Raw genomic sequence first — 19,859 nt, 5'->3', positions numbered from 1 at the left:
CGTAATAAATCATGTTTTTTTTCCCGCAATTTTTTTTTTTTTTTAAATTTGACCTTTTTTTTCATGTTTACAGCATTTTTATAAGAATTTAGTTGCAATTTTCTAGTAAAAATACATTTTTATTCTCAAAATTTGATCTTTTCTGGTAAAAATCATTTCCCCCCCCCAGAAAATTTTTTTTATTCAAAAATGACCTTTTTTTTCATGTTTGAAGCATTTTTATAAGAATTTAGTTGCAATTTTTTAGTAAAAATAAAAAGAATTTTCTCAATTTGATCTTTTTCTCATAAAAATCATGTTTTTTTTATAATTCATAAATGAAGTTTAAAAACGTGAAACGACCACAAAGACGAGTAAAAATAGACGTGAAAGTTCAAAGAAGGAGACGAAGCTCTGTGTTTATTTCAGCGGTTTATTTGCAGGTTCTGGTTCCAGGTCAGACCCACGGGTTCTGGAGGTTCTGGAGGTTCTGGGTCCGGTCCTGATGAGCCCAGCAGCAGGTTTTTGTTTTTATTAAAAAGGTTAAAAAAAGAAAATGGCGTCTGCGGCGCTGTCACAAAGCGTCGTAGTCGTCCTCGTCCTCATGCTTCCTCTTCAGCGACTCGGCGTTCTGCGACGCCATGTTGGCGCTGATGAGCACGTTCTTGGAGCCAATCAGAGACGGGCTGATGAGCACACTGGACACGGACGCCGCGGACGCCGCCGCTGCAAAAAAACATCAAAATAAACTTTAGTCCCGATTTTAGGAAAGTTGTGTTGTTTGAATAAATTTGAAGCAAAATGAGTAAAAACAGAAGCAAAATGACTAAAAACAGAATCAAAATGAGTAAAAACAGATGCAAAATGAGTAAAAACAGATGCAAAATGAGTAAAAACAGAAGCAAAATGAGTAAAAACAGATGCAAAATGACTAAAAACAGATGCAAAATGAGTAAAAACAGATGCAAAATGACTAAAAACAGAAGCAAAATGAGTAAAAACAGATGCAAAATGACTGAAAACAGATGCAAAATGACTCAAAACAGAAGCAAAATGACTGAAAACAGAAGCAAAATGACTAAAAACAGATGCAAAATGAGTAAAAACAGATGCAAAATGACTGAAAACAGAAGCAAAATGACTAAAAACAGATGCAAAATGACTAAAAACAGAAGCAAAATGACTGAAAACAGAAGCAAAATGACTAAAAACAGATGCAAAATGACTGAAAACAGATGCAAAATGACTGAAAACAGAAGCAAAATGACTAAAAACAGATGCAAAATGACTAAAAACAGAAGCAAAATGAGTAAAAACAGATGCAAAATGACTAAAAACAGAAGCAAAATGAGTAAAAACAGATGCAAAATGACTGAAAACAGATGCAAAATGACTCAAAACAGAAGCAAAATGACTGAAAACAGAAGCAAAATGACTAAAAACAGAAGCAAAATGAGTAAAAACAGATGCAAAATGACTAAAAACAGATGCAAAATGACTAAAAACAGATGCAAAATGACTGAAAACAGATGCAAAATGACTCAAAACAGAAGCAAAATGACTGAAAACAGAAGCAAAATGACTAAAAACAGAAGCAAAATGAGTAAAAACAGATGCAAAATGACTGAAAACAGAAGCAAAATGACTAAAAACAGAAGCAAAATGACTAAAAACAGATGCAAAATGACTAAAAACAGAAGCAAAATGAGTAAAAACAGAAGCAAAATGAGTAAAAACAGAAGCAAAATGACTAAAAACAGAAGCAAAATGACTAAAAACAGATGCAAAATGACTAAAAACAGAAGCAAAATGACTAAAAACAGAAGCAAAATGAGTAAAAACAGAAGCAAAATGACTAAAAACAGAAGCAAAATGAGTAAAAACAGAAGCAAAATGACTAAAAACAGATGCAAAATGACTAAAAACAGAAGCAAAATGAGTAAAAACAGATGCAAAATGACTAAAAACAGAAGCAAAATGACTAAAAACAGAAGCAAAATGAGTAAAAACAGATGCAAAATGACTGAAAACAGATGCAAAATGACTAAAAACAGAAGCAAAATGAGTAAAAACAGAAGCAAAATGACTAAAAACAGATGCAAAATGAGTAAAAACAGAAGCAAAATGAGTAAAAACAGATGCAAAATGACTGAAAACAGAAGCAAAATGAGTAAAAACAGATGCAAAATGAGTAAAAACAGAAGCAAAATCAGTAAAAACAGATGCAAAATGAGTAAAAACAGATGCAAAATGAGTAAAAACAGAAGCAAAATGACTGAAAAAAGAAGCAAAATGAGTAAAAACAGATGCAAAATGAGTAAAAACAGATGCAAAATGAGTAAAAACAGAAGCAAAATGAGTAAAAACAGATGCAAAATGACTAAAAACAGATGCAAAATGAGTAAAAACAGATGCAAAATGAGTAAAAACAGAAGCAAAATGAGTAAAAACAGAAGCAAAATGAGTAAAAACAGATGCAAAATGAGTAAAAACAGAAGCAAAATGACTCAAAACAGAAGCAAAATGACTTAAAAACAAAAGCAAAATGAGTAAAAACAGAAGCAAAATGAGTAAAAACAGAAGCAAAATGACTAAAAATAGATGCAAAATGAGTAAAACAGATGCAAAATGACTAAAAATAGAAGCAAAATGAGTAAAAACAGAAGCAAAATGACTAAAAACAGATGCAAAATGACTAAAAACAGAAGCAAAATGAGTAAAAACAGAAGCAAAATGAGTAAAAACAGAAGCAAAATGACTACAAATAGATGCAAAATGACTGAAAACAGATGCAAAATGAGTAAAAACAGATGCAAAATGAGTAAAAACAGATGCAAAATGACTAAAAATAGATGCAAAATGACTAAAAACAGATGCAAAATGAGTAAAAACAGATGCAAAATGACTGAAAACAGAAGCAAAATGAGTAAAAACAGAAGCAAAATGACTAAAAACAGAAGCAAAATGACTAAAAACAGATGCAAAATGACTGAAACCAGAAGCAAAATGACTAAAAATAGATGCAAAATGACTAAAAACAGATGCAAAATGACTGAAAACAGAAGCAAAATGAGTAAAAACAGATGCAAAATGAGTAAAAACAGATGCAAAATGAGTAAAAACAGATGCAAAATGAGTAAAAACAGATGCAAAATGAGTAAAAACAGATGCAAAATGAGTAAAAACAGAAGCAAAATCAGTAAAAACAGATGCAAAATGAGTAAAAACAGAAGCAAAATGACTAAAAAAAGATGCAAAATGAGTAAAGACAGAAGCAAAATGAGTAAAAACAGAAGCAAAATGAGTAAAAACAGAAGCAAAATGAGTAAAAATAGATGCAAAATGACTAAAAACAGATGCAAAATGAGTAAAAACAGAAGCAAAATGAGTAAAAACAGATGCAAAATGAGTAAAAACAGAAGCAAAATGACTAAAAACAGATGCAAAATGACTAAAAACAGAAGCAAAATGACTAAAAACAAGCAAAATGAGTAAAAACAGATGCAAAATGAGTAAAAACAGAAGCAAAATGAGTAAAAACAGAAGCAAAATGACTAAAAACAGAAGCAAAATGACTAAAAACAGATGCAAAATGACTGAAAACAGAAGCAAAATGACTAAAAACAGATGCAAAATGACTAAAAACAGAAGCAAAATGAGTAAAAACAGATGCAAAATGACTAAAAACAGAAGCAAAATGAGTAAAAACAGATGCAAAATGACTGAAAACAGATGCAAAATGACTCAAAACAGAAGCAAAATGACTGAAAACAGAAGCAAAATGACTAAAAACAGAAGCAAAATGAGTAAAAACAGATGCAAAATGACTAAAAACAGATGCAAAATGACTAAAAACAGATGCAAAATGACTGAAAACAGATGCAAAATGACTCAAAACAGAAGCAAAATGACTGAAAACAGAAGCAAAATGACTAAAAACAGAAGCAAAATGAGTAAAAACAGATGCAAAATGACTGAAAACAGAAGCAAAATGACTAAAAACAGAAGCAAAATGACTAAAAACAGATGCAAAATGACTAAAAACAGAAGCAAAATGAGTAAAAACAGAAGCAAAATGAGTAAAAACAGAAGCAAAATGAGTAAAAACAGAAGCAAAATGACTAAAAACAGATGCAAAATGACTAAAAACAGAAGCAAAATGACTAAAAACAGAAGCAAAATGAGTAAAAACAGAAGCAAAATGACTAAAAACAGAAGCAAAATGAGTAAAAACAGAAGCAAAATGACTAAAAACAGATGCAAAATGACTAAAAACAGAAGCAAAATGAGTAAAAACAGATGCAAAATGACTAAAAACAGAAGCAAAATGACTAAAAACAGAAGCAAAATGAGTAAAAACAGATGCAAAATGACTGAAACCAGAAGCAAAATGACTAAAAATAGATGCAAAATGACTAAAAACAGATGCAAAATGACTGAAAACAGAAGCAAAATGAGTAAAAACAGATGCAAAATGAGTAAAAACAGAAGCAAAATCAGTAAAAACAGATGCAAAATGAGTAAAAACAGATGCAAAATGAGTAAAAACAGAAGCAAAATGACTGAAAAAAGAAGCAAAATGAGTAAAAACAGATGCAAAATGAGTAAAAACAGATGCAAAATGAGTAAAAACAGAAGCAAAATGAGTAAAAACAGATGCAAAATGACTAAAAACAGATGCAAAATGAGTAAAAACAGATGCAAAATGAGTAAAAACAGAAGCAAAATGAGTAAAAACAGAAGCAAAATGAGTAAAAACAGATGCAAAATGAGTAAAAACAGAAGCAAAATGACTCAAAACAGAAGCAAAATGACTTAAAAACAAAAGCAAAATGAGTAAAAACAGAAGCAAAATGAGTAAAAACAGAAGCAAAATGACTAAAAATAGATGCAAAATGAGTAAAACAGATGCAAAATGACTAAAAATAGAAGCAAAATGAGTAAAAACAGAAGCAAAATGACTAAAAACAGATGCAAAATGACTAAAAACAGAAGCAAAATGAGTAAAAACAGAAGCAAAATGAGTAAAAACAGAAGCAAAATGACTACAAATAGATGCAAAATGACTGAAAACAGATGCAAAATGAGTAAAAACAGATGCAAAATGAGTAAAAACAGATGCAAAATGACTAAAAATAGATGCAAAATGACTAAAAACAGATGCAAAATGAGTAAAAACAGATGCAAAATGACTGAAAACAGAAGCAAAATGAGTAAAAACAGAAGCAAAATGACTAAAAACAGAAGCAAAATGACTAAAAACAGAAGCAAAATGACTAAAAACAGATGCAAAATGACTGAAACCAGAAGCAAAATGACTAAAAATAGATGCAAAATGACTAAAAACAGATGCAAAATGACTGAAAACAGAAGCAAAATGAGTAAAAACAGATGCAAAATGAGTAAAAACAGATGCAAAATGAGTAAAAACAGATGCAAAATGAGTAAAAACAGATGCAAAATGAGTAAAAACAGATGCAAAATGAGTAAAAACAGAAGCAAAATCAGTAAAAACAGATGCAAAATGAGTAAAAACAGAAGCAAAATGACTAAAAAAAGATGCAAAATGAGTAAAGACAGAAGCAAAATGAGTAAAAACAGAAGCAAAATGAGTAAAAACAGAAGCAAAATGAGTAAAAATAGATGCAAAATGACTAAAAACAGATGCAAAATGAGTAAAAACAGAAGCAAAATGAGTAAAAACAGATGCAAAATGAGTAAAAACAGAAGCAAAATGACTAAAAACAGATGCAAAATGACTAAAAACAGAAGCAAAATGACTAAAAACAAGCAAAATGAGTAAAAACAGATGCAAAATGAGTAAAAACAGAAGCAAAATGACTAAAAACAGAAGCAAAATGAGTAAAAACAGATGCAAAATGAGTAAAAACAGATGCAAAATGAGTAAAAACAGATGCAAAATGAGTAAAAACAAGCAAAATGAGTAAAAACAGATGCAAAATGAGTAAAAACAGAAGCAAAATGACTGAAAACAGAAGCAAAATGACTGAAAACAGAAGCAAAATGACTAAAAACAGATGCAAAATGAGTAAAAACAGATGCAAAATGAGTAAAAACAGAAGCAAAATGAGTAAAAACAGAAGCAAAATGAGTAAAAACAGAAGCAAAATGAGTAAAAACAGAAGCAAAATGACTAAAAACAGAAGCAAAATGACTGAAAACAGAAGCAAAATGACTGAAAACAGAAGCAAAATGACTGAAAACAGAAGCAAAATGACTAAAAACAGATGCAAAATGACTAAAAACAGATGCAAAATGAGTAAAAACAGAAGCAAAATGAGTAAAAACAGAAGCAAAATGAGTAAAAACAGAAGCAAAATGAGTAAAAACAGAAGCAAAATGACTAAAACAGAAGCAAAATGAGTAAAAACAGAAGCAAAATGAGTAAAAACAAGCAAAATGAGTAAAAACAGAAGCAAAATGACTGAAAACAGAAGCAAAATGACTAAAACAGAAGCAAAATGAGTAAAAACAGAAGCAAAATGAGTAAAAACAGAAGCAAAATGAGTAAAAACAGAAGCAAAATGAGTAAAAACAGAAGCAAAATGAGTAAAAACAGAAGCAAAATGACTAAAAACAGAAGCAAAATGACTAAAAACAGATGCAAAATGACTAAAAATAGATGCAAAATGAGTGAAAACAGAAGCAAAATGAGTGAAAACAGAAGCAAAATGACTAAAAACAGATGCAAAATGAGTAAAAACAGATGCAAAATGACTAAAAACAGATGCAAAATGAGTAAAAACAGAAGCAAAATGACTAAAAGCAGATGCAAAATGAGTAAAAACAGATGCAAAATGAGTAAAAACAGATGCAAAATGAGTAAAAACAGAGGCAAAATGACTAAAAACAGATGCAAAATGAGTAAAAACAGAAGCAAAATGAGTAAAAACAGAAGCAAAATGAGTAAAAACAGATGCAAAATGAGTAAAAACAGAGGCAAAATGACTAAAAACAGAAGCAAAATGAGTAAAAACAGATGCAAAATGACTGAAACCAGAAGCAAAATGACTAAAAATAGATGCAAAATGACTAAAAACAGATGCAAAATGACTGAAAACAGAAGCAAAATGAGTAAAAACAGATGCAAAATGAGTAAAAACAGAAGCAAAATCAGTAAAAACAGATGCAAAATGAGTAAAAACAGATGCAAAATGAGTAAAAACAGAAGCAAAATGACTGAAAAAAGAAGCAAAATGAGTAAAAACAGATGCAAAATGAGTAAAAACAGATGCAAAATGAGTAAAAACAGAAGCAAAATGAGTAAAAACAGATGCAAAATGACTAAAAACAGATGCAAAATGAGTAAAAACAGATGCAAAATGAGTAAAAACAGAAGCAAAATGAGTAAAAACAGAAGCAAAATGAGTAAAAACAGATGCAAAATGAGTAAAAACAGAAGCAAAATGACTCAAAACAGAAGCAAAATGACTTAAAAACAAAAGCAAAATGAGTAAAAACAGAAGCAAAATGAGTAAAAACAGAAGCAAAATGACTAAAAATAGATGCAAAATGAGTAAAACAGATGCAAAATGACTAAAAATAGAAGCAAAATGAGTAAAAACAGAAGCAAAATGACTAAAAACAGATGCAAAATGACTAAAAACAGAAGCAAAATGAGTAAAAACAGAAGCAAAATGAGTAAAAACAGAAGCAAAATGACTACAAATAGATGCAAAATGACTGAAAACAGATGCAAAATGAGTAAAAACAGATGCAAAATGAGTAAAAACAGATGCAAAATGACTAAAAATAGATGCAAAATGACTAAAAACAGATGCAAAATGAGTAAAAACAGATGCAAAATGACTGAAAACAGAAGCAAAATGAGTAAAAACAGAAGCAAAATGACTAAAAACAGAAGCAAAATGACTAAAAACAGAAGCAAAATGACTAAAAACAGATGCAAAATGACTGAAACCAGAAGCAAAATGACTAAAAATAGATGCAAAATGACTAAAAACAGATGCAAAATGACTGAAAACAGAAGCAAAATGAGTAAAAACAGATGCAAAATGAGTAAAAACAGATGCAAAATGAGTAAAAACAGATGCAAAATGAGTAAAAACAGATGCAAAATGAGTAAAAACAGAAGCAAAATCAGTAAAAACAGATGCAAAATGAGTAAAAACAGAAGCAAAATGACTAAAAAAAGATGCAAAATGAGTAAAGACAGAAGCAAAATGAGTAAAAACAGAAGCAAAATGAGTAAAAACAGAAGCAAAATGAGTAAAAATAGATGCAAAATGACTAAAAACAGATGCAAAATGAGTAAAAACAGAAGCAAAATGAGTAAAAACAGATGCAAAATGAGTAAAAACAGAAGCAAAATGACTAAAAACAGATGCAAAATGACTAAAAACAGAAGCAAAATGACTAAAAACAAGCAAAATGAGTAAAAACAGATGCAAAATGAGTAAAAACAGAAGCAAAATGACTAAAAACAGAAGCAAAATGAGTAAAAACAGATGCAAAATGAGTAAAAACAGATGCAAAATGAGTAAAAACAGATGCAAAATGAGTAAAAACAGAAGCAAAATGAGTAAAAACAGATGCAAAATGAGTAAAAACAGAAGCAAAATGACTGAAAACAGAAGCAAAATGACTGAAAACAGAAGCAAAATGACTAAAAACAGATGCAAAATGAGTAAAAACAGATGCAAAATGAGTAAAAACAGAAGCAAAATGAGTAAAAACAGAAGCAAAATGAGTAAAAACAGAAGCAAAATGAGTAAAAACAGAAGCAAAATGACTAAAAACAGAAGCAAAATGACTGAAAACAGAAGCAAAATGACTGAAAACAGAAGCAAAATGACTGAAAACAGAAGCAAAATGACTAAAAACAGATGCAAAATGACTAAAAACAGATGCAAAATGAGTAAAAACAGAAGCAAAATGAGTAAAAACAGAAGCAAAATGAGTAAAAACAGAAGCAAAATGAGTAAAAACAGAAGCAAAATGACTAAAACAGAAGCAAAATGAGTAAAAACAGAAGCAAAATGAGTAAAAACAGAAGCAAAATGAGTAAAAACAGAAGCAAAATGACTGAAAACAGAAGCAAAATGACTAAAACAGAAGCAAAATGAGTAAAAACAGAAGCAAAATGAGTAAAAACAGAAGCAAAATGAGTAAAAACAGAAGCAAAATGAGTAAAAACAGAAGCAAAATGAGTAAAAACAGAAGCAAAATGACTAAAAACAGAAGCAAAATGACTAAAAACAGATGCAAAATGACTAAAAATAGATGCAAAATGAGTGAAAACAGAAGCAAAATGAGTGAAAACAGAAGCAAAATGACTAAAAACAGATGCAAAATGAGTAAAAACAGATGCAAAATGACTAAAAACAGATGCAAAATGAGTAAAAACAGAAGCAAAATGACTAAAAGCAGATGCAAAATGAGTAAAAACAGATGCAAAATGAGTAAAAACAGATGCAAAATGAGTAAAAACAGAGGCAAAATGACTAAAAACAGATGCAAAATGAGTAAAAACAGAAGCAAAATGAGTAAAAACAGAAGCAAAATGAGTAAAAACAGATGCAAAATGAGTAAAAACAGAGGCAAAATGACTAAAAACAGATGCAAAATGACTGAAAACAGAAGCAAAATGAGTAAAAACAGAAGCAAAATGAGTAAAAACAGAAGCAAAATGACTAAAAACAGAAGCAAAATGAGTAAAAACAGAAGCAAAATGAGTAAAAACAGAAGCAAAATGAGTAAAAATAGATGCAAAATGACTAAAAACAGATGCAAAATGACTAAAAACAGAAGCAAAATGAGTGAAAACAGAAGCAAAATGACTAAAAACAGATGCAAAATGAGTAAAAACAGATGCAAAATGAGTAAAAACAGAAGCAAAATGACTGAAAACAGATGCAAAATGACTAAAAACAGATGCAAAATGACTGAAAACAGATGCAAAATGAGTAAAAACAGATGCAAAATGAGTAAAAACAGAAGCAAAATGACTAAAAACAGATGCAAAATGAGTAAAAACAGATGCAAAATGACTAAAAACAGAAGCAAAATGACTAAAAACAGATGCAAAATGACTAAAAACAGAAGCAAAATGAGTAAAAACAGAAGCAAAATGAGTAAAAACAGAAGCAAAATGAGTAAAAACAGAAGCAAAATGAGTAAAAACAGAAGCAAAATGACTAAAAATAGATGCAAAATGACTAAAAACAGAAGCAAAATGAGTAAAAACAGAAGCAAAATGACTAAAAACAGAAGCAAAATGAGTAAAAACAGATGCAAAATGACTAAAAACAGATGCAAAATGACTAAAAACAGATGCAAAATGAGTAAAAACAGAAGCAAAATGAGTAAAAACAGATGCAAAATGACTAAAAACAGATGCAAAATGAGTAAAAACAGAAGCAAAATGAGTAAAAACAGATGCAAAATGACTAAAAACAGAAGCAAAATGAGTAAAAACAGATACAAAATGAGTAAAAACAGATGCAAAATGACTAAAAATAGATGCAAAATGAGTAAAAACAGAAGCAAAATGACTAAAAACAGATGCAAAATGACTGAAAACAGAAGCAAAATGACTAAAAACAGATGCAAAATGACTAAAAATAGATGCAAAATGACTAAAAACAGAAGCAAAATGACTAAAAACAGAAGCAACATGAGTAAAAACAGATGCAAAATGACTGAAAACAGAAGCAAAATGACTAAAAACAGAAGCAAAATGAGTAAAAACAGATGCAAAATGACTGAAAACAGAAGCAAAATGACTAAAAATAGATGCAAAATGACTGAAAACAGAAGCAAAATGACTAAAAATAGAAGCAAAATGACTGAAAACAGAAGCAAAATGACTAAAAACAGAAGCAAAATGACTAAAAATAGAAGCAAAATGACTAAAAACAGATGCAAAATGACTGAAAACAGATGCAAAATGAGTAAAAACAGAAGCAAAATGACTAAAAACAGAAGCAAAATGACTAAAAATAGAAGCAAAATGACTAAAAACAGATGCAAAATGACTGAAAACAGAAGCAAAATGACTAAAAACAGATGCAAAATGACTAAAAACAGAAGCAAAATGACTAAAAACAGATGCAAAATGACTAAAAACAGATGCAAAATGAGTAAAAACAGAAGCAAAATGAGTAAAAACAGAAGCAAAATGAGTAAAAACAGAAGCAAAATGAGTAAAAACAGAAGCAAAATGAGTAAAAACAGAAGCAAAATGACTAAAACAGAAGCAAAATGAGTAAAAACAGAAGCAAAATGAGTAAAAACAGAAGCAAAATGAGTAAAAACAGAAGCAAAATGACTGAAAACAGAAGCAAAATGACTAAAACAGAAGCAAAATGAGTAAAAACAGAAGCAAAATGAGTAAAAACAGAAGCAAAATGAGTAAAAACAGAAGCAAAATGAGTAAAAACAGAAGCAAAATGACTAAAAACAGATGCAAAATGACTAAAAATAGATGCAAAATGAGTGAAAACAGAAGCAAAATGAGTGAAAACAGAAGCAAAATGACTAAAAACAGATGCAAAATGAGTAAAAACAGATGCAAAATGACTAAAAACAGATGCAAAATGAGTAAAAACAGAAGCAAAATGACTAAAAGCAGATGCAAAATGAGTAAAAACAGATGCAAAATGAGTAAAAACAGATGCAAAATGAGTAAAAACAGAGGCAAAATGACTAAAAACAGATGCAAAATGAGTAAAAACAGAAGCAAAATGAGTAAAAACAGAAGCAAAATGAGTAAAAACAGATGCAAAATGAGTAAAAACAGAGGCAAAATGACTAAAAACAGATGCAAAATGACTGAAAACAGAAGCAAAATGAGTAAAAACAGAAGCAAAATGAGTAAAAACAGAAGCAAAATGACTAAAAACAGATGCAAAATGAGTAAAAACAGATGCAAAATGACTAAAAACAGAAGCAAAATGACTAAAAACAGATGCAAAATGACTAAAAACAGAAGCAAAATGAGTAAAAACAGAAGCAAAATGAGTAAAAACAGAAGCAAAATGAGTAAAAACAGAAGCAAAATGAGTAAAAACAGAAGCAAAATGACTAAAAATAGATGCAAAATGACTAAAAACAGAAGCAAAATGAGTAAAAACAGAAGCAAAATGACTAAAAACAGAAGCAAAATGAGTAAAAACAGATGCAAAATGACTAAAAACAGATGCAAAATGACTAAAAACAGATGCAAAATGAGTAAAAACAGAAGCAAAATGAGTAAAAACAGATGCAAAATGACTAAAAACAGATGCAAAAATGAGTAAAAACAGAAGCAAAATGAGTAAAAACAGATGCAAAATGACTAAAAACAGAAGCAAAATGAGTAAAAACAGATACAAAATGAGTAAAAACAGATGCAAAATGACTAAAAATAGATGCAAAATGAGTAAAAACAGAAGCAAAATGACTAAAAACAGATGCAAAATGACTGAAAACAGAAGCAAAATGACTAAAAACAGAAGCAAAATGACTAAAAATAGATGCAAAATGACTAAAAACAGAAGCAAAATGACTAAAAACAGAAGCAACATGAGTAAAAACAGATGCAAAATGACTAAAAATAGATGCAAAATGACTGAAAACAGAAGCAAAATGACTAAAAACAGAAGCAAAATGAGTAAAAACAGATGCAAAATGACTGAAAACAGAAGCAAAATGACTAAAAATAGATGCAAAATGACTGAAAACAGAAGCAAAATGACTAAAAATAGAAGCAAAATGACTGAAAACAGAAGCAAAATGACTAAAAACAGAAGCAAAATGACTAAAAATAGAAGCAAAATGACTAAAAACAGATGCAAAATGACTGAAAACAGATGCAAAATGAGTAAAAACAGAAGCAAAATGACTAAAAACAGAAGCAAAATGACTAAAAATAGAAGCAAAATGACTAAAAACAGATGCAAAATGACTGAAAACAGAAGCAAAATGACTAAAAACAGATGCAAAATGACTAAAAACAGAAGCAAAATGACTAAAAACAGATGCAAAATGAGTAAAAACAGAAGCAAAATGACTGAAAACAGAAGCAAAATGAGTAAATTTGAGGCGGTTTACTTTGAAAGGACACAAGAAGTGCGTTCTTACTGGTTTTGGCGGCGGCCGTCTGCGAGGGCGGCGGGATCTGAACGGTGAACCTCTGCCCCGTCAGAGACACGGGCGTTCCCACTTTAGTGCTGACGGTCTGGACGGACGGCGTTCCTGTGGAGGACACACGGGTCAGAACACAAAGTGCAGCTGCAGTGCATTCTGGGTAACACGCCAGAGTGACTCACCGAGGGTGGGCGTGCTCGGCCTGCTGGAGACGGCGCCGACGCTGAGGCGAGGCACCGTTATCCTGCCGGCTGACGACGACACCTGAGAGCAACAGAGATAAAAACATGTCATGGAGGAAGACGAGCCGAGAGGAATCGAACCAACGCTTCCTGACGCGCTCTCACCTTTTTCTGCACCGTCTTCAGTCTGTAGTTGGGCGCCGTCAGGCAGTAGCGGTCTGGGGGGAGGCGGGGCCCCGTGTACGGTTTGATGAGCGGGAGAGGAGTCTGGTTCTTCTGCCGCGCCACCTCCAACAGGAACTGAGCGCCGCAGAGGAGGAATCGAACACGTGACACGTTACAGATACAGTTTCAGGACAGGCCGTAAACAGCAAAGAGACAGGAAGTGGTGTGTTGTGATGTTGCGTGGTGTGGTCGTGGTGAGGTGTGGCGTGGTCATGGCTTGGGTGTGGCGTGGTGTGGTTGTGGCGTGGTCGTGGCGTGGTCGTGGCATGCTCGCGGTGTGGCGTGGTATCAGAGCAGGGACACACGGGAACTCACGTCTCGTGGCGCGGTCATGTTGTGGTCGTGGCGTGGTTGTGTGCTGGCGTGGTGTGATCGTGTTGTGGTCGTGGCGTGGTGTGGTCGTGGCGTGGTGTGGTGTGGTCGTGGCGTGGTTGTGTGCTGGCGTGGTGTGATCGTGTTGTGGCGTGGTCGTGGCGTGGTGTGGTCGTGGTGTGGTCGTGGCGTAGTGTGGTGTGGTCGTGGCGTGGTTGTGTGCTGGCGTGGTGTGGTCGTGGCGTGGTCGTGGCGTGTGGTGGGAGTGGTGTGGTCGTGGCGTGGTCTTGGCATGGTCGTGGCATGGTCGTGGCATGGTCGTGGCGTGGTCGTGGCGTGTGGTGGGAGTGGTGTGGTCGTGGTGTGGGCCTGGCGTGGTCGTGGCGTGGTCGTGGCGTGGTCGTGGCGTGGTCGTGGCATGGTCGTGGCATGGTGTGGAGTGGTGTGGAGTGGTGTAGTGTGGTTGTGTGATCAGAGCAGGGACACACGGGAACTCACGTCTCGTGGCGGCGGCGAGGTGAAGGACTGGTCCATGCGGCACTGGATGGCCAGTTTGATGTCGTCGGCGTCCACGTTGGACTTCTTGGCGTGTGTGGCGTAGATTTTGGCGTCCTCGATGATGGTCGTCACGTATCCTGAGGACAGAAACAGCAGCTGAGCGACTCCTGTTGTGTCTGACGCTGAACACTAACCACGGTTACATCACATGAACCTGCCGTTAAAGGGGGCGGGGCTAATGTGACAGAGGGGAACAGACTTCCTGTAGGGGCGGGGCTAATGTAACGGAGGGGAACAGACTTTCTGTAGGGGCGGGGCTAATGTGACGGAGGGGAACAGACTTCCTGTAGGGGCGGGGCTAATGTGACGGAGGGGAACAGACTTCCTGTAGGGGCGGGGCTAATGTAACGGAGTGGAACAGACTTCCTGTAGGGGCGGGGCTAATGTGACGGAGGGGAACAGACTTCCTGTAGGGGCGGGGCTGATGTAACGGAGGGGAACAGACTTCCTGTAGGGGCGGGGCTGATGTAACGGAGGGGAACACACCTCCTGTAGGGGCGGGGCCTAATGTAACATTGGGGAAGAGACTTCCTGTAGGGGCGGGGCCTAATGTAACAGAGGGGAACAGACTTCCTGTAGGGGCGGGGTCTAATGTAACAGAGGGGAACAGACTTCCTGTAGGGGCGGGGCTAATGTAATGGAGGGGAACAGACTTCCTGTAGGGGCGGGGCCTAATGTAACGGAGGGGAACTGACTTCCTGTAGGGGCGGGGCTAATGTAACATTGGGGAACAGACTTCCTGTAGGGGCGGGGCCTAATGTACCGGAGGGGAACAAACTTCCTGTAGGGGCGGGGCCTAATGTAACAGAGGGGAACAGACTTCCTGTAGGGGCGGGGCTAATGTAATGGAGAGGAACACACTTCCTGTAGGGGCGGGGCCTAATGTAACGGAGGGGAACACACTTCCTGTAGGGGCGGGGCTAATGTAAGAGACTTACTGTAGGTGAACTCCAGCATCTGGTTGATGACCCGGGGCTCGTACTCGGTGATCCCCATGTCCTTCAGGATCTGGATCATCACCTGCAACAGTTCAGAACCATCAGACGCCACCAAGACCACAGAGACGCCACAAAGACCGCCGAGACGCCACCAAGACCACGGAGACGTCACCAAGACCACAGAGACGCCTACAAGACCGCAGAGACGCCACCAAGACCACGGAGACGCCTACAAGACCACAGAGACGCCACCAAGACCACAGAGACGCCTACAAGACCACAGAGACGCCACCAAGACCACAGAGACGCCACCAAGACCACAGAGACGCCTACAAGACCACAGAGACGCCACCAAGACCACAGAGACGCCACCAAGACCACAGAGACGCCTACAAGACCACAGAGACGCCTACAAGACCACAGAGACGCCTACAAGACCACAGAGACGCCACCAAGACCACAGAGACGCCACCAAGACCACAGAGACGCCACCAAGACCACAGAGACGCCTACAAGACCACAGAGACGCCACCAAGACCACAGAGACGCCACCAAGACCACAGAGACGCCTACAAGACCACAGAGACGCCTACAAGACCACAGAGACGCCTACAAGACCACAGAGACGCCACCAAGACCACAGAGACGCCACCAAGACCACAGAGACGCCACCAAGACCACAGAGACGCCTACAAGACAACGGAGACGCCACCAAGACCACAGAGACGCCACCAAGACCACAGAGACGCCACCAAGACCACGGAGACGCCACCAAGACCGCAGAGACGCCTACAAGACCGCAGAGACGCCACCAAGACCACGGAGACGCCACAAAGACCGCAGAGACGCCACCAAGACCACGGAGATGCCATCAAGACCACGGAGACGCCTACAAGACCACAGAGAGGCCACCAAGACCACAGAGAGGCCACCAAGACCAGGGAGACGCCTACAAGACCACAGAGACGCCTACAAGACCACAGAGAGGCCACCAAGACCAGGGAGACGCCTACAAGACCACAGAGACGCCTACAAGACCACGGAGACGCCTACAAGACCACCGAGATGCCATCAAGACCGCAGAGACGCCTACAAGACCGCGGAGACATCGACACGACCGCAGAGACGCCTACAAGACCACCGAGATGCCATCAAGACCGCAGAGACGGCACCAAGACCACGGAGATACCACCAAGACCGCAGAAACGCCACAAAGACCGCAGAGACGGCACCAAGACCGCAGAGACGGCACCAAGACCACGGAGATACCATCAAGACCGCAGAGACGCCACAAAGACCGCAGAGACGCCACCAAGGCCGCGGAGACGCCTACAAGACCACAGAGACGCCTACGCGACCGCGGAGTCGTCGACACGACCGCGGAGACGACGACACGACCGCGGAGACGCCTCACGAACACAAACATTAATAAACCAGAGCGACACAGACGTACGGCAGACTCTGCAGGATCAAGACATTTAAGAAACACACACACACACACAAACACACACAGACACACACACACACACACAAAAAAACACATTTAAACACAAAAACTACAAGTTAGGCAAACGTGGACGGACACATACGATATAATAATAATAAATAATAAATATAAATAAAAACATAAACATGAATCTATTTCATTCAAAGTGTGAGAGGCACTGACGCAGGAGCAGGATATGACGTCAGGTTGATTTTCACAATAAAAAACTATGATGCATTTAAAACATTTCATTCAATTCTGTTGAATAACAATAATATTTTTTATCATTTTTAATATGGTCTTTTATTATTTTTAATATGTTTTACAATTTCTGTAGTTTGTTGATATACTTTTATGATTTTGAATAATATATTTTTTAATTAAAGACTAATATTCCTCATGTTTCACAAGAATGTTTTTTGAATAATATATTTTTAAAGATTTTTTATGATAAAGACTAATATTCCTCATTCTTGTTTTTGAATAATTGAATAATAATAAAACAAATATATTAAAATATTCGTAAAAATATGTTAGCAAATTGCAGAAATCATAAAACATATGAAAAATCGTAAAACATAATATTAAAAAAACATTTAAAATATATAATTCAAAAACAAGCCTTGTGATGCATGAGGAAAATTAGTATTGAATTAAATATATATATATATATATATATATATATTATTAAAAATCATAAATGATATAATTCAAAAACAAGCCTAGTGAAACATGAGGACTATTAGTCTCTATGTTGCACAGGTGCTTTGACATAATTGTATATAAATAAATATAAATATATTTTTTATTCTGAGCATCACACCGATTTCATCCCGGTCTGCGGCTCCTCTCCGGAGCTCCTCTGCGGGGGTTCGGTGCCCCAACAGTCCGGTAAAGGCCGCTCACACGCCGTACAGTGTTCAAAGCATCCAGCGGGATAAATATGAAGCGGTGTGAAAAACACACACGGGTCGGTGTTTACACCCAAACACCACCGGTCTGACGGCGACAGGCTAGGCTAGGCTAGGCTAAGCTAACAAGCTAACAGACTAACAGGCTAGGCTAACATGCTAACGCTAGCAGCGTCAGAGTAACGTGTTTTTTGTGTTAACTAAAGTTTTTAAAACTAAACCGAGCGCAGCTGCAGCTCAGAGTCACACCCGGAACACAAACAGCCCCGTTCACACCGGGGAGAGTGCGGTTTAATGCAGGTACCTGCGCGTCTCTCGGGATGTTTTTAGGAGCCGACATTTTGGATCCTGAGCGTCTTCTTCTTCTTCTTCTTCCTCTTCTTCTTCTGCGGCTCCACTGAACAGACAGCGGCGGACTGTGTGTGTGTGTATGTGTGTGTGTGCGGCAGCGACACCTGCAGGACGCTGCCGGTATCACAACAACTGTACTAAAAATAATAAAAAATAATAATAAAAAAGAAATATATATATAAATATATATATATTTATATATATATATATATTCATAATAAAATAATAAATAATTAATTTTAATAAAAATAATTAAATAAATACAACAACAGTAATAATAAGATAATAATGTTAATGATGATGATCATAAAACAATAATAATAATAATAACAATTAAAAAAATAATATATTATAATAATTATAATTATTATTATAATGATGATGATGATAATAATAATTGAAAAATAATAATACAAATTAAAAAGGAAGATATAATAATTATTATATCTTTTTTTTATTTTTTATTATTATTATTAATATTATTATTATTATACATAATTGTAATGAATGTTTGATGCTTATACTTTTGTACTTTAATTGAAGTAGAATATTAAAGGCAGGACGTGTTATTAATATTTACAGCTAATTAGTTGCTTTACAGAACTTTTTTATATAACTATAATATATATATATATATATATATATATATATATATATTATAGTTATAACTGCAGCTGTTGATGTTCCAGACTGAAGCAGACTCTACCTCCTGCAGGGGGCGCTGCAGGAGAACCCACTGCGTCTGCGTCTCACACACGTCCACGTCCACGTCCACGTCCACGTCTCTGGTTCTGCCCCAAATAAACGAGCCCTGATCCGGGTTTAAGGAACTCCGATGGTTCCCCTCAGTAAAAGATCCAAAAAGAACCAAAATACAAGGAAAAGTCCTGACTCCGACATCACACATCTGGACCCAGAACCTGTTTACATCCATCTGGACCCAGAACCTGTTTACATCCATCTGGACCCACAGAACCCGTTTACATCCATCTGGACCCAGAGAACCCGTTTACATCCATCTGGACCCAGAACCTGTTTACATCCATCTGGACCCAGAGAACCTGTTTACATCCATCTGGACCCACAGAACCCGTTTACATTCATCTGGACCCAGAGAACCTGTTTACATCCATCTGGACCCAGAACCTGTTTACATCCATCTGGACCCGGAACCTGTTTACATCCATCTGGACCCAGAGAACCTGTTTACATCCATCTGGACCCAGAACCTGTTTACATCCATCTGGACCCAGAGAACCTGTTTACATCCATCTGGACCCAGAACCTGTTTACATCCATCTGGACCCAGAACCTGTTTACATCCATCTGGACCCAGAGAACCTGTTTACATCCATCTGGACCCAGAACCTGTTTACTTTCATCTGGACCCAGAACCTGTTTACTTTCATCTGGACCCAGAACCTGTTTACATCCATCTGGACCCAGAACCTGTTTACATCCATCTGGACCCAGAGAACCTGTTTACATCCATCTGGACCCAGAACCTGTTTACTTTCATCTGGACCCAGAACCTGTTTGCATCCATCTGGACCCAGAGAACCTGTTTACATCCATCTGGACCCAGAACCTGTTTACATCCATCTGGACCCAGAGAAACTGTTTACATCCATCTGGACCCAGAACCTGTTTACATCCATCTGGACCCAGAACCTGTTTATATTCATCTGGACCCAGAGAACCTGTTTACATCCATCTGGACCAAGAACCTGTTTACATCCATCTGGACCCAGAACCTGTTTACATCCATCTGGACCCAGAACCTGTTTACATCCATCTGGACCCAGAG

General features: G+C 36.2%; 1 protein-coding gene across 1 annotated transcript; it reads right to left on the bottom strand.

The window, feature by feature from the left end:
* Nucleotides 1–413: 413 nt before the first annotated feature.
* Nucleotides 414–18,080, bottom strand: taf9 (TAF9 RNA polymerase II, TATA box binding protein (TBP)-associated factor). The gene is made up of 7 exons (XM_083926481.1): nucleotides 18,006–18,080; nucleotides 15,305–15,386; nucleotides 14,307–14,443; nucleotides 13,437–13,571; nucleotides 13,272–13,353; nucleotides 13,084–13,197; nucleotides 414–705 (listed from the first exon to the last, which is right to left on the bottom strand). Exons 1-7 carry the CDS (start codon nucleotides 18,039–18,041, stop codon nucleotides 554–556), a joined length of 738 nt encoding a protein of 245 aa, XP_083782607.1. The 5' UTR covers nucleotides 18,042–18,080; the 3' UTR covers nucleotides 414–553.
* Between the last annotated feature and the right edge of the window lie 1,779 nt (nucleotides 18,081–19,859).

The sequence above is a fragment of the Echiichthys vipera genome (genome assembly GCF_963691815.1).
Source record: "Echiichthys vipera genome assembly, chromosome: 14".
Taxonomy (NCBI): domain Eukaryota; kingdom Metazoa; phylum Chordata; class Actinopteri; order Perciformes; family Trachinidae; genus Echiichthys; species Echiichthys vipera.
This window is presented reverse-complemented; position numbering and strand designations above follow the sequence as displayed.